We start from the raw sequence: 23,100 nt of genomic DNA, 5'->3' as shown, positions 1-23,100 counted from the left end.
TAATCCGGGTGGTAGATATCCCTCGCCATGACAAATGGAAATCCATAATGATGAGAGAGGGAAAATCAATTTTTCATTGCTTCCGGCAAGGTATAGTGGGACCTTCGTAGAAAAACACGGTGACCCCTCTATTAACGAGGGGTTAAATTTTAATCGAGTTACCACGATCAACCCGTCTTATTTGCGCTTGGGTTATACATTCTCGACTATCGAAGACACCACAACTCAGACCATGAAAGGGGCAAATGCTCTCAAGAGTAAAAGGGGTTCGGGTTTCGAAGGGTGTTGGAAAGTATTTCGGCGCACTATCGCTCATTCATTCTGTGGCTATCAAACCGTAAGCACCGTAAGCATCAAGTTGAACAGAAGGAAGGGTAAAGTAAGGAATTAACAGAATAGAATAGTACAGAAAAGTGTACCTTGTGAATTGAATCCTGCAGCTAAACCGTGAGATCTTTATTACTTGAATGTTCGTCGATTCTCTAGCTGGTCAAACTTTATCAGTTTTCGTAGTGAATCAATCTGATTCAGAGAAATTTTCCCTTAACGGTTTATGGATTTCCAACGACTTCACAAACATCAATTCAACAAAAACTGTGACTGCCTATACAACAGCACAACAATTCTGTAGATACATATTGTACATATTGTAGATAATGCTTTGATTCTTGTTACACTTATGTTGGTCATATCAAACGCTCGCATTTTTTACATTCTGTCATCAGGCTGCAATAAGTTCGGAATTACTATTTTCCACCACAGAACACTTCAAAGTACAATTCTTATGCTTCGTTTTGTTGTTTGTTTTTTGAAAATGTGGTAGGTTCGATAACAGATAATAGTTATACCTACAGTTTTGGTTTCATTTGGTTTTATTATTATTTTTCCTGCCTGTGAGAAATGAATATTCTTCGAGCGCAGGTTTAATCTTCAAAATTAATTCAAAACAAACAATTTTCCGTTGTCCTTGTTCTTCCGTAGAGATATTGCTAGAGAGATGGTCTGAAACATCACTGCTAGAAGGAATGAAGATAAACGGTGAGAACGGATGAAAAGAAGTTCGTCAAAATGCTCAGAAAATCCAAAGCGGAAACAGACCTCGAAGCGTTTGTACAGTGTTGGGGCAAAAGGCTTATCAAAACGGAAACTGAACTCATCCACAGCTGACTCAACTGATTTGAGCTGGTTTTTATTTTGCTTTCAATTCGAGACCCAAAGGCGAGATGCGTGCTTTTTTGCGACAGAAGAAACTACATTTTTGGTCGTTCGTTTGTTTTGCTTTTCCGAGACGGTTTGTTTTCCGCCCACCGGGAGATTGTGTGAGAATCGTAATTTGCTGTTGTTTTGCCGAGTGGGCTTTGCTTTTGAAATACGTTTTTGTACGATTAGGTCTCATCGTTCCGGTTTCAGTTCAGCTGAGTGATCCATTTGAAGCGTCAGGATGTGGAGCTTGTTGTTGTACGAATAGTCTCTGTGAATTTGGTTCGAAATAATCTAAGATAAGCAAAAGAACGAGTGTTGAGTTTGAATGGTTTGACTTTCAAAGTCGGCAACGGAGGAAGATTTCGTCATGTTGAAGATGGGTTTGTGTTTCTCCAGCTTCCGGATTGAAATTGTAGATAATTCTCGATCGGGGCATTCCGAGTGCAGACATCCAGCGAACAATCTGCCGCTGGATCCAATTGTGAATGGCTTTATGTGAGCGAAGAAATTCACTGTGCTTGAAGCCAAAATTAAATACCTTAGTTCTCTATGCAGATGAAGCAAACACCCTTGTTCCGTGGAAGAGTAACACGCAAACTAGCAGTAGAAAAAAGAGCTTTGTAACTTATTTACAGGAAAATTTTCAGGAGAAAAGCACGCGAATGCGATTTGCGCATTCAGACATGGTAGGTGTTTCGTGTTCCATAACTTAAATAAAGATTTATGCTGAGCCTAGAAGGATCATGCAACCTCAGCAAACAGCAGTTTTGTGTTAAAAAAGAGATAACTTCCATGCTGCATCTTATTTGGCGAATGTATTCAGTATGTAAAAAAATGTGTACTCCTTGCTTTATTTTTCTTTTCTTCAAAGGTTTTTTTCAATAAATTCCTTCTTTTTTATAATAAACGTTCTCAAGCAATTCCACAAACGCGAAGGCGTAACCATTAAATGCCGTAACATCAAACAACACTCTTAGTTCCCAACTATACCTATGTTCGCGAGTGCATGAAAATCTGTCATATTTCCTGTTATCTTATGATGTTTACACTTCGCATGTGAGCTACACCGTAATATCGAACAGGCTGCCTTAGAAACGTTGCCTCAGCCGTTTAAACACGCAATAGTTCTCCGATAACGTCTTTATCCCCATAATCCACGTATCCTGTGACCAGTGGCAGGTCTTAAGCCTACGCTTGCGGAACCAAAAAACGAAATCTTCATAGGGGAAGAAACAAAATCCCGAGTGCTGTAAACAAAGACAAGTGGGGCACGTCAGTTTTGATGTACTTGCCTGACGGGTCGTCAAAGTGGACGAGTTTTTTCGCATAATGCTTTGGCAAACACATGTTTTTATGCTTTCATCGACATGTAACAAGGAAAATGACGATGCAATACATATACTTGGTACTCTTTACCGGCGGAAGGATTGGATGGAAAACTCCTGTTCGAGGCCCAAGAATGTTGTCCAAAGTTTTGCGAAAGGTTAATGTAAATTTACTCTGCAAAACAATGGCAAATAGACCCAACTTCGGTGGAACGTAGACGAATTAGCGCGAGGCTGAGCATTGTACGTGTCGTTTATGTACACAGACCCTCATAGTACGGTTTCTGCACACAGAGAGAATTCAGAACAGCGTTGCTGTTTTGGTTGGTTGGACTTCATGCCCGAAAATTAGTGTCTCTCGAGGGGCGAGTTCCGGAGAAAGGTTTTAGCGGTTACATGTTGTTTGTCAAATTTACATCTTTAATCAAATGCTTCAGTGAAAAACACGGGTGCTTGTTAGATACGCCATTACTGAATTACGCGTTATGTTGTTAAACTGTGTGCGGAATATACTTCCATGAAAAATTCAAGAATAAAATCAACCATGAGGAATTCACGCGTCTTCTGTTTGCATTTGCCACGTTGAGCCGCGTGTGCAGTCGGTTTGAAATAATATTTTAATAATTAATCCATTACGTTTCCCAAGAACTGCTCCCGAAAACACTTCAACGAACCCTTCCATACTGCCTTGCGGCGTAAAAGAGCGAGTGGCACGGTCTTGTTACTACACAGCTCCCTAGACTACAGCTTGCCTTGCCTGAGGTGAATCCAATTATCTGGTTTATGTTGCATGGGTTCTCTATTTTTACTGCCGTCCAAAGTGATCGAACTGGCCTGCTGGTGTGCCTCTCAAGTTTATCTGGCCGAAATCTGGCCAGTATACCTACCGGGCGGTTCCGCACGATACGTGGAATAGGGTTTCCATGGGTCGGCACTCCCCTGTGTACAAACGGAGTCGGAGCAATCGAGAGTGGCTTTTGAGTGAAGATTCATCCCAATTCAATCATTAGGCAAACACACGACCCTACGGTAGCACGTCACATGTACACGGTGTGGTGAGAAAGAACATGCTTCTGTTCGCTTCGAGCGATTCCAACTGATCTACCAAGGTTGGAGTGGTTCCAAATTTGTGTGCATCCGATTTAATGTCCGTTCGTGATTGTCGGTTCCGTTGGTAAAAGTGGGAAACCGTACAGCGGCGTTCCAAGAGCGCTGCAGTGGGGATTTATTGGAGGGATCTCCGCAAATCATAGGTATCGAAGAATTAATCTACAACAGTAGCCAGAACAACGGTTCAAATTGCTAGAAACCAAGTGCAACCTTCCGGCAACGACTCAGGTCAAACCTCCAGAAGGCAGAACTCTTCGCTAGAGAAAGAGAGTTGGCTGCAGTCAGTAGCCATTCCAGTCATCTGTCGGCCGTTCATACCCTTGAAGCTCGTCGGTACGCATCTTCCCTCCGGTAGCATTATGCTGTGCACCTATCGTTCTGAACCGGCATTCTATTGATAGAAGCACGGTGGGAGTAATGCTTTCATAAACATTGAAGGAAATTGTTGTTTAAGCGCTTCGGTACTGGTGTTGGTCACGTTCGCTGTTTAATCTCGTCTCGCAATGCTTATTTAGCCGCGGCTGTGATTTGTGACGGAAAGGTAGAGGCTCACTCGAGGGTATCCCAGGGTGCAGACTTCCAACCGGAATGGTCTTCGACACGTTTAGCCTAGAGCCCAGGACAGTGAATGCCTATCGCGGTGAACTTGCACTTTGATTGTCGATTGCGTCGTATATCGCTTTCGGGAGCTTGAAAGAGGAGAGTAGCATCAGTGTTGTACTGTGCGGTAGCAATACGGTTATGAGGCGGTGTAGTGTATTCTGGTTTGTTTTAATTGTTTGCCTCAGTTTGTAGTTATTAAGGCGAGTTTTAACAACTTAAACAAAAGGATTTTATAGATTTCAAGTTATTGTACTGTACAAGTTAAACATGCATAAAATGCGATGATGGCGCTTTTGATCTTGGCTACAGTCATACAAGATATCCATTATAAGAAGTGGGATATAGGACGTGATTTGAATCAGATTGTATTGCGAGCCGGCATCTCAAATTGCATATCACCCTTGTCACTTGTTCCCTAAGGGCTTGTTGAAATAGTTGTCATGCTGCGAATGTATCAAATGGGATACATTTCTCCCAGAGGGAATTATACCGGATTGCACTTCTCATAATATGTCATTTATGAAGTGTGATAATTTTGATCCATAGTTTGCACGGAAAATGATAATGCTTCGAATTTTCCAAATTATGTTGAGTTGATGACATAACTAAATAGTTTCTGAAATTTCTGCATTAAACAAGGGAGCCACACAATAGAAGGAGGTAGAATATTTACTGCATTCAGATGTTGGAAGACTTTTTAAAACATTCCCAAGTCTAATTACATGTGCGAAGCCTTGCAGCAGCGTACAAAGAAACAATCTCGACGCAAATCAGTGTCGCAGGCTACGTGGTATCAGCGGCACCTACTTTCTTGTTCTCTTTGATTACCTACCGACATGCGGAAGCATAGCAGCGGGATGCGGCACACATAAGCAAACGCGAGATACGGAGAGATGGTGTTGTATGATAAGAAAATGGTACGCAGGGTCATGATGAAGCAATGCTTTTTCTCAAGATGTGACTCGAGATAGGCGCTTTTGGATGGCGTCTGATGGGATATGAAGAACGCAATCACTCAGTGGTTCGAAATGGAAAGACTTCAATTGCAGCAAATTAAGGCTATTTGTTATATTGTTTAATTTTTATGAAAATTGCCTGCTCAGCTGGTAATTATTGTCGAACAACTTTCTCAAAACTGCTAGAAAATTTCCTTTTGTTAAGAAAAATAACAACGCTCTTTATTTGTAGTACTTCACTAGAAACTACTTATACCTTTCATTAAGTTACACAGTTTTCGTTTGTTACTTCTGGATCAAAAATATAAGTTTCCAACCTTGTTTAACGTCACAATCTATGTTGCTTTTCAAATTTGTGAACGTGATAACTGTAACCTGAACAGTTTAACTGGTTTCGTTTTGTCAAGAAAAGAATTCAAATGTTTCCAAGATATTTTTCTTGTGTTAATTTCTATTTTAGCATCTTTCAGAGCTGTTTTCTTATTATTACTGTATTAATATGTGGTTTATTGAAATTACCTATCAGTTATGGTTCTTTGTAACGTCTACAGGATGTGGAAAAGATAGATTTTCATGTTTTCTTATTTTTCAATGCCAAACGTCATACACCCTTTTTTGTTATAGGTTGATAAAGTGATGGGTTTTATGCGTCCCCTGTATCCTATTAGCTACACATTAATGTTAAATATATTCTACATGTTTTACATTACTAATTAATTTTTTTATTTTTCTGCTTTCAGATAACGTGCAACATGACATCCATCTGGTCTCTTAGGCAGTACTTTTACGTTTAAACGACAAATTATAATACCTTAAACAAAGTGTTCATTTTATAAGCTCCAACATATTCTAGTGAACACTACTGCAAGATTTACACAAACTCGGAATAAATGCTGTGTCCTAAATTAGTGAATGCCGTGGTAACATTTTCATTATTTTAACTGCGGGATGGTATTTTCAAAAACCCTGCTAAAGTGCTCTGCTTGAACAAATGACAGTGCATCGACAATTGAGCTAAAGTCACGTGTGTGAATAAAATTCTGTAAGCGAACAGATGTGTTGCTCGGCTTTTCTTCCCCAATTGATCATTGCTTTATTATAGCATGTGTAGGTTCTATTGGAATTCAAGAGCAAAATTGGACTAAAGATTGGGCACATGTTCAAAAACAAAAAGAAGTTTTACAGCAGGCAAATTGGGCTCAGAAAGGATTAGACCATATGTGCTAATGTTTGCCTCGCAGCTAACAGAGTGTGAGTCGAGTGTGACCGCGTGGTTGCTGAGCACGGTAAAAGTACACTGCTTGAAGTGCCTTTGTTCGGAACGCGAAAATGTGCGAATTAAAATTATAATCATCACCATTGATTAATTATCCCTCACAGGTTGGGCATAGTGGTTCAGTAAGCTAAAGCGAGTGAAGAAGAAGAGTGTGAGTGAGTGGTTGCGATTTTAGAATCGGTGTGGAGTGTTCGTTTCCGCGCAGTGTTGAAATCGAAATCTCGAGTGAATGTGATCACTGGAATTGGTGCAACGGCTTGCAAAGCAGTGGTGCTGCATGAAGGAGACCCATACGGTGTCGACATTTGCAGCAGCAGCAGCAGCAGCATCAGAAGTGTCTAGGGCAGCATGATGACCATACGTGGGATTTGGTCAGGACCTCAGTTTAAAATGTTAGTGCTGCTGACCGTGACGGTGGTGTTGGCGTTGGTTGTGCCATCCAACGAGGAACCGTACGGTGGTGGCGGTGGATATTTTGGAGCAGAAACACGATGTCCGCGACTATGTGCCTGCACGGGCACGACAGTAGATTGTTCGCATCGAGGATTGACCCAGGTGCCGCGGAAGATTCCATCGGAGACCGATAGACTGTAAGTATTGAGCACATTTCATGTACCACGTTTGATCCATTCTACTCAAATCTTCAAACCAGTTTCACTCAGTGTACAGAGTGAAAGTATTTTCATTTGATAACTCAATCTTGAATAATGCTTACAAAATGTGCCAACAAAAAAGAATGTGGGTTGGCAATGGGATACTTGAATTCAGAATTCATCTGATCCGTAAATAAGTCATAAAATTGAAGCTCTTACGCCACACAAAGTCGTACTTTCACTGGGTCATGAATATTGTTGTTCGATGTTATTGGCATTATTCAAAGACATGACTCCTTCTACTCGCATCAGCGCACCATTACGACAACTCGAACGCACGAGGTTCGCCGGTTTAACATCGTTCACCCACGCCAACAATTTCTTATTCCAGGTTTACTTTTTATTTATGGTGTAGATGTTGTTGAAGAAGAATTGAGGAACAAGTTAATAACTCAATTATTGAACACGAGGGACCACCACTGGATGGCATCGTTGGTATTAAAAAGTATATTGATCGGATTGCTTTTTTGAGGATTGTACAAGTGTCGTGTTATAATCCTCCCTTACGGTTGAAAGAACGTCACACACGTCATGTCTGTAAGAGATATGTGATGCGACTGGCGGCGGGAGGAGAAGATTTAAATCAAACCGCAAAACCCTGAACCAAATAGTTACACGGTGGATTGGAGATAAATAAAAAACGAATTAAAATGTAAAACATACCACCGTGTCACGTCCACCCACATGTGTTCCAACGGTTGTATATTGACGCTGGGTGGTTGCTGACAGACAGAGTCGTTTGAATCTGTAGCGGCTTGTGGTCCTTGGGTGGTTCCTAGAATCGGGGCGGTTGACAGGGATTGTTCGAGTACTGTTTTTCATCGCATCAGTTTTTCGATCAGCCGCCATGAAGCTGTTGAAAGGCGCAATGCATCGGTTGGGATTTATCGCGCTGAAATGTGAAGCGGCATTTGGCTTTACTCGTGCGCTGGTGGCGAGACATAAAATATTTATTCTGGTAAACTAGATCGATTGTTGTGTTTAACGTTGAGCGAGGTAAAATGAAGCGGATGTTGTTTGTCGATTGCAGATTTAACAGTGCTAGAGGTGCTTGTACATTATTGAAGGTCAACCAGCATGGATGAAATGGACGTTTAATTGAATTTGTTAAGTAATGAATTCCTCATTCTGCTGGATACAACATAGTTTCATGTGATTTTACTTAAAAATGGTTGATTAAGGTTTGCATGCTTTTCTTACTTATTACACCAAATTAAATATTTTGAAGCTCTTCGTTTATGTTGAAGCAAATGAAATGGCCTAAGACTTAAAGAAGCTACAACATGTGTTTAATAGGAGAAAGAATTCATATTTAAAGTGTTATTCTGCATAGCTATGATCAAAGTTCCGTTAAACCGTGAAAATCTTTCTCCATGCGATGACAAAAACAAACTGTATTATGACAAACGGTGAACCCCGAAGATGTGAGTCGATAAAGTATCGTTTTTGTTGCGCGACGGTTGATTATGTCCCATTACGGTCGATTACCGTTTTATGGAAACGGCGTTTTATTGATTTTTTATTCGTTCGCTCCGTGCATCCCACGACGATCACATACAAGGTTTGATTGGAAGACCATGGATGTTGATACCAAATGATCAGGAATGGCTAATCAGCAGGAACACTGAAGGCTAGTTAATTGTGGTGGAAGATTTACCCTAGACGAACAGAGGATGTCTCACGGGTCGTCCAAAACGGTTCTTGTAGTAAAAAGAAACAACCCTATCGATAATATTTGCATGTTCATAACTGTACATTCGTCGTTTTGTCTTTTCTTCATTTGCCTCGAAGGTGAAAGGACTTTCGAATTTGTAAATGGTTGATCGTAAATTCGAATTCTCCGGTGGTAACGCAACGAGCATTATGAGGAGGGAATATTTAATGTATCCGCTTGTTGTATTGTTTATAGAATTTGATGTTTTTGTAATTTCATGTTTGTAGAAAGGTAAGTCTTCCATAATTGTGTTCAAAATAATACTTAATCGTGTTGATTCTTTCGGCAGCTGGACAAGACCCCACACAATGTTTGACTTGTGTGATCAATATCTGTAAGCCTTAAATGCATACTAAACCCATACCCCAATGTTCATACTTTACGATACGGTTACGATGAAAAGAACATTTCCTCTTTAACCAGAGGCTTAACAATATACCTCATAAGAAAGGTTGATGCTCATCATTTTTCCCAAGTTATGCTGACAAAGGATGACTTCAGCAATAAAAATCAATCGGTTAGCGAAACTGTTTGTGTAAAAGTGTGTTAATAAAAGCCTCAATTTGGCTTCTGACAGCTCTAAACAGATGATCTTTGATCATGACGGTGAATGAAAGTAAAAAGAAAGGTTCAATATTCGTTTCGTGCAGGGCCTTTAACTCGTTGTGCATTCTCACGCCAATCGTTATGACCCATCCAATTTGCTGTCTGCACCTTGCTATTAACCAGTAGTCGTGGCGAATCACCGAAAATCAACCCAAACACGAAGCATGACTTAAAACCTCAAAATGATAATTTGGTCGAATAAAAGGTTGTGATGGTTTCTGTAGGCCTGTTTATTGTGTAGATAGGAACTAAATACCTACCGTCAGTCACAATCGACATGAGCCCCTCCTTCGCTGAAGACAATGTCAAAAGTGCAGAAAAAAGCGATGATGAAGCACCGACGTGACACGCAACAAAATGCCTATTCACAAACGGTAGATGAGTTATGGAGAATTTTATTGGTCCCATCGATTAGGGGTGATGTCTAGCGCGCTTACTGATCGCCGATGTTTTATTTTCGCCTGGAACCACCGAACCCATCACAGAATGGATGTCTTTTTTACCGCAGCTCTTTTATGTACGCTTTGGCTGGCTAATGTCTGGGTGGTCTGTGAGACACGAAACATGGAGACTAAAACACGTTGGCAATGTGAGCCCCAATGAGCATAACATAACACGAAACACTCCTCCGAAGCAACTTGCCATGGGTATGGAGTCGAAATGGAAATGTCAAGCGAGACATCGAGACGGCTAACAGATTTGCCGCAACAGTTGACATGTTCATCCATGGGGAGTACGTTGAAATAGAAAACAGTAAGAAAAACTCTCGGTTAAACTTTCGGTTTGTCTCGACGATGTTTCATGGGCTATTTTTATATTCGTTTTGTGGGTCTCTACTATTTCCGAGGGTGTTGGAGTAAAGCTGGGAAATTAATAAACCGCATGAGCATGTTCATTCATTTGATAACACCTCAAGTGGTTTTTCCTGCTGTAGAAATTGTTTTCTTTGTATCTGGAAGGCCATTGATAAACATTACATGTGCTTCAGTCAAAAAGCTATGACGACCACGGCGACGATGTTGTCGCATCGTTCTTCGCCCCACTGTTACTTTCATCGAGTGGCCACCGGAGAGAAGCAAACATCATAATAATATGTTAATATCATAATTACGCTCATGTGTGGAACGTTTTGCTTCACCGATTTCCACTCATGATGGTGTATGTGCCGGAATCGAGAAGGTTTTGTTTCACGCTGTTGTTGTACGAGCCGCCAAAAGGAGTCTGCAGTATGTAATTAGGTAAACGAACGATCGTTCTTCATTGCAAGCAAACCGCTACTTGTGCTAGTTTTTAGCTCACCTTTGGAATAACCCAAGCCCCCTGCAAGGCTCGATGCTTTTCCTTCATTTTGGCAACGATTTGATCTTTGTGCTGGTGTAATAATTGATATAAATTGATCAATCATTGTGGTGTTCATTGTATATATCTTCGTGATGATGGTGCCTAAGGTGAAAGACTAAAAAGAGGCATGACCTTGTCTTGTTTAGCAGGAAGGTTGACAGGAGGACCAATACTTTGTTTGTAAGGTTGCTTCATGGTGTTTTATGTAAAATTTTATAAAACCATCTTGGGATAGAATATTGTTTTCGATGAAACAGACCCCTGACCGGAATTTTCAGACACATAGGAGTACAAACTATAAGAAACAAACTGATACGTATCATACGTATACTATCTTAACGGTATAGCTTTGTTTCAGCAAAATCCTTAAACACACACGTACGATATCTATCATTACCATTATAATCGTTGTTATCGTGGCCATGATCATCATAATCAACTGGTTTGTTCATATTTTCCAGTGCAGCTATTTGAACTGTAGGGCACAGACTACAAGCCTTGCAATTTGTTTGTTGTGTTGGAAGGTGCATCGGTCGAATGCAGAACCTGTGGTATCTCGTGATGCTATGCACTACGAAAGCTGTAGGAATGGGAAAGGTAAATATGCGACAGTTACTATCAGATCTGTGTGCAAAACAATTCCAACCCAACCAATGAAACAAAACCGAAACAGGATGCTAGAATCTCTCATCTCTGTGGGAGAAGTTTGTTGCGGTTTCGAGTGCTACGGATTGAAAGCGCACGTAGGTTGAAGAATTCAATAGAGCCACCGGCGCTGAATGCCGAAACAGAAACGAAAGAAAAAAAGAAAACTGTAGGGCAGAGCGTAGTTTCTTACCTGAATGGTCCTTTTGGACGATAAGTCTTTCGAAATTCAATTTATACTGTAGCCACCCAGTTAGAGCAGCAGTTTCTGTAACCGGTGCTACATATTTTTTCGAAGTAGGAATCGTTTGTGTAAAGTTTCCCAACGATCGACTTCACTAACAAGCTGTTCCATGAATGGAGACTTTATGGAGGATGAATGCCCTGGGAATTGAGGCAGGATTTTGCTGAGCTCCAGACACTGCACACGCTGCATTTCAACTGTTGGGCTAGCCGCCCTGCATGTTCGTTCCTATCACTCTGACTGGCAGACGGATGTCACTGCAGATGTAGCCTAGGACGAGAGCTGTAAGTGTCAGACCGAGCTCTGCGGTATTATGTTTGCTAATTCATGGCGTCAGAACTCTTTTACCTTTTTCCCATTTTCCTCGATGTTCGCATCTGTGATGGAGCGATGTAGCTCGGTGCGTAGGAAACGTTGCATCGTCAGGAGAATCCCTTAAATGGCTCATCCCCAGTGACGCATCAGATACTGCGTAGACTCGCCGGTGTACTATCTCCGTGAATGTCCGCATTAGAGCACTTTAAAAGTGCACAAACAAGTGCAGCTCTTGAGACCTCGATAGTGTTACTGCACTCGGTGTAAAGTAACACTCATTATGTATCCCATTGGTGAAAGGCTTCCCTTTTCTCGTGTTTGCAATGGGACAGTAAATAAGAGGTTAACCACAGTTCAGGACGATAGGACCGGAATAGAGGCGGCTGGAACGAAAACTTGGTCGGCCGACGAATGTTGATACTTAAACTAAGCTGCAGACCTAACCCGACCTGTGGTAATGACGGTCAATTCAACATCCCTCCTTGTTTGTGTCTAAACAGATCCAACCCGTTTGACAAGCAACTCAAAGAGAACGGATTAAGCTTTGGCAAAGTTTAAGTTAACTAGAAAAATAAATACTTGTGAAAAGGGCAAGTAGAAGCACATTTTCTTCACTCGTTGTTTGAACTGTTCTGCATAATGTAATCAACTTTGCTTTGAATGTTAAAAGTAGATTAAGTCTTTCCGTGGTAGTTGCCATTCGGACAGCAAACGGTAGATTTAATTGAATCAAAAAACGCCGAAGCACGTTTATAATGAACTATAAACTTTCCGTCACAGTTTCAGCTTACCTGATACGGAGCTCGATAGTTTTTGCATTTCGTGACCAAACCGATGTATCAGAGTCGTCATTTGTGCCTCAAGTCGTTTGGCGAAGTAAATGTAAAGAGCTTTTCTGAGGTTTATAGTTTTTTATTTACTTCATTAATTAGGAGGGGTTAGTTTACAAGGATTTGAATACTGTACTTGCAATCGATTGCAATTAGTGCATAATATTTGTAAGGTGTTCCATTACAATGTGTTTCTTTTTTGTTCAATATTGTTTCCTAAATCTGAATTATTAAAGTCATTTTCCTTACTTAGGTGTGTTTGTAGCTTGCCTTCGATGTTTCGGGAAATGATTTTGTAACCAAATGGGTGAAAAACATGGGCAATTCTATCATGGTGTCTGTTGACATTGTTTCTGTCACGTCACGAACGGTCAAGCAGATGGTGTGCCAGACTGGCAGACGTTGCAAAGGGTTTACTGGGCGATTGATGTGTCCAGCAGAACACCAGCAGTGCATTGTGCCCATTGATTGTAGCTGATGCACTATGTTTTGCGCCGTTTTTTTAACGCAACGGTGCAACCAGCTAGATGATTAACTTGCTTTCGTGTGCAGAACTCGTCAAGTCAGCAACTACGCCCATGCTGCGTGGAGAACGTTAGACACTCGTGGTACGCAAAAAGAGCCAGCAGTCATCAGCGCTGTTTTTGCTCGTCTGCGACAACTTGACGGTTCGTATCACGGTAACTGTTAAATGTTCCAGACCACAAAATCACGCTTTTGAACCTGCCATGCACTTGACCTCTGTTCAGATGGTAGGTAAGTGTAGAAAATTCCAACGAACGGTTAGTTCCGATGCTTGAGGTCTTAGATGCCTCAGACTTGTCCTGTGAGACGTGATGATGGTCGTGTTTCAGCATAGTCGTGCGCTTATGAGGCAAGCATTTCGATCGATAGGATTTTAATTAACGATCTGATACATCCAATTACCATCGCAATGAGCCTACAGTGCTCCAGCGTTTGGTAGTTGTTCTGCAGTAGTTTTCAAATGTATTGTTTCCTTACATTGATGGAGTATTGTATAAAGGGTTTAGCGAAAATAAGAGAAATGTTTTAAATATCGCCTTTTTTGTATCACCCTTCTTGACGTTTTAAAGAGGATTTTATTACATTTTTATGCCATTTAATTTTGCATACATTCGGACCTGGTAAGTGAGCTTATGTCACTTGTTTGTTTTAGATGAAAATCGTATCCATCTAAATTACCATAAAACATTCATCAGCAAAGTTTGTATGAGTTTCATGAGTGAATGAGCATGGTTTGTTGTACATATAGAATCATTCTTGGTTCGTAAATAGTTTGTGAACATCGAGTTCAATCACATGAAAAGCGTTTTTCGCGAAATACTCACTCCTACTGCTGTGTTTGCCAGGTATTTCCATCGCGCCACTTTGATTATTCGTGTGAAGTTCGCCTTCAAAATTGGTCACATGTCACGGGCAGACAAACTGAAACGGTAGAAAGGCTAGCTATGATGCAAATGTAAAATGCAACATGGTATTGAAATGATCAAAAGTCAGGAAGGAAAAAAGGAATCTGGGCAAAGAGCCACGCTTGCAACGAGTTGTTTGAGCGATGGTGAAATTGGCCTGTTTGAATAGTGAGACTGTGTACTAATGAATGAAATAACAAAACGGAAGCATTCAGGTGGTCAAATTGTGTTTCTACTGAAACAGTCACCAAGTTCTTTGGACAACCGCGAACTAGTGAAAAGGTTCAGTTGAACTCATTTTCTTTTTTTCATTTATGCTTGTCACTGTTCATGGTGTCATTGAAAAATGTGACACATAATGGTTATAATTGTGAAGGCTTGAATTTTTCATTAGATAAGAACCTGCAGTAGGAAATTGTGTTTAACATTAAAATATAAGTTTACTTTACGCACTTCACGTGCAATACTGTCGTTTCAGAAAGGAGTTAATTTTAGTGCTTCGGATCTTCCAACACGAATACCGCGCGCCCCATAAATCAGAGCATAGTTTTTCCTTAAAGCAATTACTGCGGCCAGACGGCCATCTTTTCGTGATCACTATCGTGTGTTGCATCGTAAATTTTATCGTGTTCGTTCGTGCAGTCAACTGTGCCCTGCGCCCAGAAGTGTTGGTTGAGAACGAAAGGTTGTCGCGTAGTACGAGAGACTTACTGCATTTACGGGAGTCAGTGTACAACTGCATTTCGATAGTATGGAGAGCACGTGGTATGGTTCATATGAAATGCACTGCCGGTGGACATACGCTGCCGTGAAAAGAGTTATTTCAATTTAATTGAGATTATCAAATAGATTTACGATGACATTGGGCAAGGAAATATGCCACTACGAGAGTGTACTACGAAAACCGGTAAGTGAGTGCACTGGGACGACAAATACTCGTTTTTAAAAAAACCCAAGTAAACTGTGCCCAGGTTTAGTACCAGGAGATTGCAGAAGCATTCAGTCTTGGATATAAAGAAACTTGTAAGTGGGTGAGGTGAACGTGAGAGATCTCGAGCGTGTAATGCAACTGGTTTGTGATGTTTGTATCGGGTTTATTCTCCAATATACTTTGACGGGACAGCTTGCACTTGGACCAGTTCGTAGAGCCACATTTGCATAATCTTAATTAATAGTAATTTGTTGTTTGTACAGCTGATCGTTTTCCTTTCAATGCGATGGAATGCACTTAATGACTGCGATGGGAAAGGTACACAAGATAAATTCGCTGAAAGACACGAAGTTAGATGGATTCTATCGATTCTAGCCTTGACTGAACGTTAGCAGTAATGTTAGAGTGTCACGTTAATGTCTTCTGCGTAAGGTTTAATTAGTTTAGAGAAATGTTCAAGTATAGCATTTTGATATTTAGGCTACAGGACACAAAATAATTCAATGCAAGAACAAACTTGTGTTTAATAAGTGGTCCGTTAAACACCGTAATCCAGCCGGTAAGCCCATGATGCAACAAGAAGATTTCGACAGCTTCAGAAAGGTCGTGTCGGATGTGGCTTTTACCTTGTCCCGAACGAATGACTGTACTTGCACTCATTGCACGGATTATACTCATTACCATAGTACCGTGCAGCAAAACTCGCATTCACACATTTGCCTGCAATTGATTTTAAGCTCTTCATTTGCATTATGGCCCGCCATAAAACTGGGGCTGCCGACTATAATCTTAATCGCTAATTACCATGCGTTCCGCTTAATAATATTCGCCGCATTTTCGCCATCGGTATCTGTTTCTCTTTCCTTTTTCGTCGTCCACCTGCCTATTGCCTTTGATTCCTACATTCGTAGCTCACGGGCAGGACGGCAGGTACTGCATATGCTAATAAAGTAATTAAGCAATTGAAACTCCAAGCGCACCCATCGGCGACGTATATTGCTCGTGCTAAGCTGGTTTGTACAGACACACCGGTTCCATTTTCCACTATCACTCGTATGTCCTGTTCTGTATGTATGTTTCAGCAAGGGAAGGTGTGTGGAAGTGAGTCATGTAATATCGTCGTCACTTCATAAACTGAAAGCTCTTCAGGAGTGTACTTGAGGCGTGCTTAGAGGACTTTCGGATGGAAATGTTTTCCGGAGCTGGTTCAACTAAATCCCCTTGCGAGCCTTATGGGTACAGGAAGGTTGGGGCAGTCACTCATTAATGCACGGTCACGGGACGATGGACCCATCCGTCCTTTTAAGCAAGCCGGATGGAGTTCTATGAACGAGAATCTCAAACTTACTCAAACAAGCCTCACTTAACCACTTGACCACTCGCGATGGGATGTGGCTTCTGGTGGAAGCGTATGGCTCAATCTGAAGGGTTGTTTTATTTTCCGAGGATGGACAACATCAGACAAAACGTAGTAGTCTAGAGGAATTAAACGCTTGTGATACATGCGACAATATTTTGTTTGAATACATCACAACTTCTGTTTGACTTTTATGCTTAACAGCTTAAGGTTGTATGCAACAGGATGAAACGTATCTTTTTACATGAATATGATGTTGAACCATCGATGAAACTTAATTGGTGTAGCAGAACTGAATTCATGCAGGTAGTGCAAGTTGAATGCTGTCGTCATACATTTTGCAATATATTCCACGAAACGGGAGTTTATCTTTCTTGCAATTTGTGAAAAAACTATTCTGAAACACGATGTGGCAGTGTCGTTTTACGTGTGTTACATTATTTTCACACGATTAATGATAAGATCCGGCTGACCGTCGTTCGCCAAACAGCTGGAAGAAATCATCGTTTATTAAATTAAAGAGAAATGAGCAATGCGGCTTGGTTCGCTTACATCGTCAAAACGTGTTAGCGCCAGCAGCTGAAGCCAAATGGAAAAGAGTTGAGGGTTTGCCTGGTTACGGAGCAGAGAAGAGAAGGTTTGTTGTTAATCATCAACGCATTAAGTATGTTCGGTGAAGATAAATGGGTAGAACGAAACGAAAGGTCGGGATGGAAGTGCAAACACGAGCTGATGGCGTTGTTTGCGAAATTCTTTCCTTTGGGTTGGTGTGTGCTGCGTATGAGCTGGTTGATTTGTGCGTTATTTCTACTTCCTCACTCCGATCTTCTCCGTCTACTCTGCTGGATTCGTTCTTTCCTCTTACAATAATTTGCAACGCGAATCGCAGTCGTTCCTCGAAACCGCTTTGATGTGGACGTAGGAATTATGTGGCTCATAAAATGCTCATTTTATGGACAATTAAATTTAGCAGCTAATTTCAGCACCTTTCTTGGCTAGCCTGTTCTGTCGGTTGGGTTGTTAATTTTTGTTTGCTGCTACGCGAGTTTTTCATGACGTAAGAAGTTCCACAGAAAAGAACATTAATCTAGGCGTTAACGATTACAACCTCGTCATTGTTCATCAACTGTATAAATCCTGAAGACTTGTGAATTATTTTATTGAAGAACTTTGTTGGTCGATGTATCAGTGATGATTAGTCGCGTTTTGTTGAAAGTGTATTTGAAATTTGTATTATATTTGCAGTTAGATCTTAAATGACTAAACAACCTATTTAAACGCAATTTTGTAGCTCAAGATAATTGTTTAATCCTTCTGATGGTCGTTTTAAAATTCATCAATCGCAACGGGTACTTTTAAAACTTACCTTATGCCACCCGCAGTGACACGGACAAATGTGCTAGTAAACGAACAACAGAGATAAACTGGAGCCCGTTGACAAACGGCACATCGTTGTTTGGGTGTTCTCACCCGAGGCGCATTTGTTTCGTACTCTAAAGAATCGCAATCTACAGAAAACAGACAACAGCATCACCTCAATCAGCATTCTACCGCTGTTGTTCAGCTGTTCTCTTGGTTGGTAGCATTGGGATGCACGAGAGGACGTACGACTCCGTAAACGGAACCCACGGACGAGCTTTTGGGGCCATGTCTGCAAACAAGCGTATAAACGACCGCACTGGTAAATACTGGCGAATTGCATTGGCGTTGTCTTCCAGGTGGTGGGGAGTCTACCGTTTTTTAACGTTCTATTTACTTGCATTGACAAGGAGAGATGGTGCATGTATCCTGGAGGTGGTGCTCAGGGAACACCTCCTAACAGACTACCGAGCATGAAGCTGTCATGTTCTTTTCATGTTGTGAAAATCGTGCAACAACAGGGGTAAAAGAGAGAGCGACTCCACCAAAGCTTCTGACGCGTAAAATCGTCAACATCCAACAGAGCTCCATACGAAGGGGGATGAATGTGTAAGTGAATGGTTAAATTAGCAAATAGTGAGTTCATGCATGTTTTTGTCGAGAGTTCGTGCATACTAAGGGCATGCTTGACGAGTCATTCATTTACAATTGAGATAGTCTTGTGTGAACGGAAGAGAGCTTAGATTCATCCCAGTGAATGAAAGTTTGTTCTGAAGAATAATTGAATGGAAGTTGAACGATCGAAAGGCTTGTTGTATGTTGTGATGCTGTTTATGTTTGTTTTATGTATTTTTTGTAAGATGTAATGCTACTTAAAGATTTCCAGAACGGTTTCAGTCCGGTATAAGCTATATGGCTTTGCTTTTGTTAGTGCTTTATAATTTATTGTAGATATTGTATTAAAAATGAATTCAAAAAGCTATGCGTACTTTTTCATTCTAATGACTTGATTTCCATCGAGCCACTTGATTTTCTTTAGTTTTTTTAATATAATAAACGAACAAACTAACACAGTTAGTTGTGCTTCGCCGAAGCAGCACCCAGGCGGTATAATAATAACTCAGCGTCATCATCATCATCAAGCAGGCCATAAAGCTGCAGAAGAAGCGGTCACCAAAGAGGAATCTTGATCGAGTCGTAAAAGTTGACTGAAAGCTTTCGTCAGAACAGTTTTACGGCTACTGCTGTGTTTTTTAATAATGTTGAATAATTTATGCTTAACCTTTGCAGATCTATACAACAAAATGTTTCAAAAGCTATTGTGAAAATCGAATATGTTACTGATTACATAGCTTCTAAACTACTCTTGTTAGTACGACAACTAATGTTCCTTTTCACAATGCTCTGTTGCCGAGGACTGTAGCATTTTACCAGGGCCTTAATATCCTGTGATAAAACTGGTTTTTCTACTTCCAACCGCGCGTCGTTGGCTAGTTCGACACCTTGCAGAGTGTAGATTGCTTCCACTTCGTAAACGCACATGAATCACGTCATAGGGAATCCGCTCTCAGACGCATTGCGCATTGGCATAATTTTCACAGCTGCATCACGTCGAAAGATGTACGCCAATTGCAAACAGCTGAATGCTCTTGAGAAGTGCGCAAAGGGCTTAAACCGATACCACTCGCTGTGATGAGCTCTTCACGTTCTTGTGCAAATGATCTTGGCTCCCAAGTCCTAGTGGTGTTGCTGGAGCACTGCTGGAGTACTCATTGGACCATTTTCAATCAGCTACATGGACCACGGGTAATCCACACTTCTCCGTAAGCCAGAGCATGCTTCGTAAGGCAATGAAATGAAATGATTACCGATAATGATTATTATTTTCTTTCGTGCTCAGCGATCCAATCAACGCACGCGTGTCTGAGTCTGTACCGTTTGGACCATTCGGATGGAATAGCGCATGGCTTTGCCTATGAAGCAGCAGCAGTGAAGGTTCACATATTGCTTAAGATTAATAGGGCTATTAACCATAAATTACTGTTCAGAGAATCTGTGATTCAAGACACCTCTGGAAGGCTTGCTGCTCTGTGTATTGGAAACCAGCTTAACCTGATCCTAGATAGAAAACCTGGACATAACAATAATCATGAATGTCGCTTCGTGTTGTATGTTGAAGTAAAATTGTTCAAGATGTGCAAATCGTACTTGACCGTAAAGGTTCCTGTAAACTTATAGTTTTGTTGTAGTAAAGGTGTATTTTGATTGTTTTTCGTCTCTCCTTTGCAAAAATTACACATTGATCTAAGATGTATTCGTACAAGCAAAAGGCAAGCATACGTTGCTGGATTATGTATTGGTGAGATGGTCAGGTTTGGATTTGATGTACGGTCCTGTCATGTTACAGGTTGGCTCCGCTTCCACTGTTCTACATGACATGTTTCCCCAACGCTGGGGAAACATTTTTCATGAAAACAAGCTCACAGCAAAATCCGAATCCACCTGACATTTGTTGAAAAATTGTTTAGGACTACTTTCTTTTACCTACTATAGTAATGTAGTTTCGTGGATCGAAGCAAGACGTAACTTATCACGTTCTTCGTGCTTCATTTTGCTTCAGGGCGTTTGTGTAGGTGCACAATTTTGAGACAGTTTGCCTAGCGTCTACACTGCAGTTTTTCATTTTTCAAATGAAACACTGTGCCATCTTTTAGTTGTTGAAGAGTTATTAAAATTTTCAGAAAATATTAAGCTGCAAGGGCTCTCACACTAAAACCAACTGTGAAGAATGAAAGTATGTCTCATGTTATGTAGCATTCTCAACATCTTCACAATACACACAATCATATGTTCTGCATTAATAAGTATCGAAGCTTGAGCCTCGTATATTATTCGTTGATCGTTATCGTTGAATCTGTTGACACCCACTCAGAGCGTATTGCCTTCAAGCGGTGACGATTTGTTATTCCTTGCAGTAAATGCAACTGAGCAGTGTTTACCGATCGCGACTGCAACGATTTCCAGTAAACTTTGCCTGGATGTTTTTAAGGAAACCCAGACAAGGGTGTGAGTCAGAAGGCAATGGTTTACGCTATAAACGGTAACCACAATGTTCCCTTGTGCGTGCGTGTTACGTCGTGCAGCTCTTGTTGCTACATATTATGTGGAAACCGTTAGAAAGTTCATTAAATATGTATTCTCCTGTAGCGTCATGGCGCCGTCTCCTTTAGTTTAGTCCAATGTGACGCTGGTTAGTCGAGCAAATGGGGTAATAGTGTTTCGCTTTCGTGCTTGTGGATACAATCAATAACTTCAGTAGTGGAGCTAACATTTTGATCGTTTCTTTCTGGAATCGTTGGTGCTGATATATCCATTTGCGAGGGTCGAATAAGCCATACGTAGAATATCCTTCGACCAGCTATTTGGCGATTATTTGATTGATGTTGGTTATAAAAAAAAATCCTTCAGGATCGTTTCTATAAAAGTCCAAACACTTCATGATAAAATATTGCAAACTTCAGCAAGGCTTACAAAACAATGAATGTTTAAGTGGCTTTGAGCAACGATTTACAGCGCATGTTTTATCACACTCGATATTCATTAAACGCAACTTACTATTATGTATTTATCACGCACTTTCCTTCTTCCGGTCGATCGTGGAAAGCTAAATTTATCCTTCACTGATCGTTCCACCTTCCAGAACACCGAAAGGCGTTAAATGTGTCACACTGCGGCATAACTTTGCACAACCACACGGCTTCTCGCCGACTCTTCCTTTCCACTGACAAACGTCGGCATCGACCACCATCGGCATAAACCAAGCGAAAATCACGACCTTTTGCGCTTCTCTTCCACGTGGCGTTCAAGCGTAGCACGTCTCTTGCCAGCAGCAACCATGCAGTGTAACTATTCGCATGGTGCCGGCTTCAGACTGTGAAGCCAGACACATCCGACACTGTGGCAACATAAATTTGCGTTTTATCATGTTGTCAATTATTTCGAGATTAATTAGATCGGTGGCATGGAAGTGGAAATTTATAATCACGAAAAACAAGCGTGCACGTCTTCCCTTACCGTCTTGCCTCCTTGGTGGTAAACAAAATCAACGAAACGGAAATGTTGTCATCGGTTGAGCTCTAGGATATGAGATTCTAAACCCTACGTTTGGGTTGGTAATGTGGGATCAGAGATGAATTTACTGGTGTGAGATGTTGTTATGAGTAGCTGTGCATTGTAATCGCCAACCCGAGGACTGGGAGGGCTTTAAATTATATCGATGAGATATGTGGTGTCGCTACACTTGTTAGTGAGATTGTTGCGAACATAATTGTTTATTCATGGCGTCGATTCTGTGCAAGCAGTATGGTCTCTCTACTCGTGGAATCCGTACAAGGTAGAGACACCATTGGGAAGACGGTTGTTTAGACATGCAAATGTTCAAATGCTTACACCCCAGGGTCATTAATATAATAATGAAATGGTGCTATTAAGCGCCTTTCACGGAAAAACGCCATATGAATAAGAAATTGATATGGCGTTGGTTAGAGATTTTGTATTGGTTTGATGACAGGATGGACTATAAACGGAAGCTTTGTCAATTATAAAGGATTAATGCCATTATTCCTTGTACGATGGCTAATAAATCTTTGCCAAACCATCCATAAGAATTAAAAATACCAAAGAGACTTTTCATTGCAAGCATATCGAAGAAGTGGGCATAATTGGCGAAGGAAATGATCCATGCAATGCAATTATTTTGAACATCTCTTTCAGATGCACCATTTCCACAAATCGTTTACAAAGTGTCTGTAATGAATCTTGCTCACTTTTTGCAGCTTTCGCTCCTTAGAAGGTTTGGTTTTCGGTAAACTCACCATGACCTGTAAACCAAGACAGGCTGTAGCCATCTAATCGATCCTAACATCAACAGATTATTCACTTCCCCTTGCACAACCGTGTCGAACAAAACTCCCAGAACCTCATGAAAACAGTAGTTACTCATCCGTATCCTGAGCAGGGTACTCCAAGTAATCAAACTAGTTCTTGCTTTTCTCGAAGAACAAGAAACCCATACTTGATTGATGAACAGACAGGGGAGGCCAAAGATTGATTAGGAAAATGACACTTCTCATGCAATTCCAAGATGTTTATAAAATTATGCCACTGTAGCCGGGACTGATTGTCGGTTGGTGGTCAATGAAG

General features: G+C 41.0%; 1 protein-coding gene across 7 annotated transcripts in view; it reads left to right on the top strand.

The window, feature by feature from the left end:
* Positions 1 to 23,100, top strand: part of LOC118504804 (protein slit) — a 155,648-nt gene that overhangs the window by 41,123 nt on the left and 91,425 nt on the right. For 6 of the 7 annotated variants that reach the window (XM_036039799.1, XM_036039798.1, XM_036039797.1 and 3 more), the window contains exon 2: positions 6,578 to 7,063. In XM_036039799.1, the coding sequence (XP_035895692.1) occupies positions 6,822 to 7,063 (242 nt within the window). In that variant the 5' untranslated portion in view covers positions 6,578 to 6,821. Of the gene's footprint in view, positions 1 to 5,937; positions 5,964 to 6,577; positions 7,064 to 23,100 lie in introns of all 7 variants that reach the window. The other variant, XM_036039794.1, reaches the window with a different exon arrangement.

This window comes from Anopheles stephensi, chromosome 2 (assembly GCF_013141755.1).
Source record: "Anopheles stephensi strain Indian chromosome 2, UCI_ANSTEP_V1.0, whole genome shotgun sequence".
Taxonomy (NCBI): domain Eukaryota; kingdom Metazoa; phylum Arthropoda; class Insecta; order Diptera; family Culicidae; genus Anopheles; species Anopheles stephensi.
The sequence above is the reverse complement of the archived record's forward strand: the minus strand, read 5'-3'. Positions and strand labels throughout refer to the sequence as shown.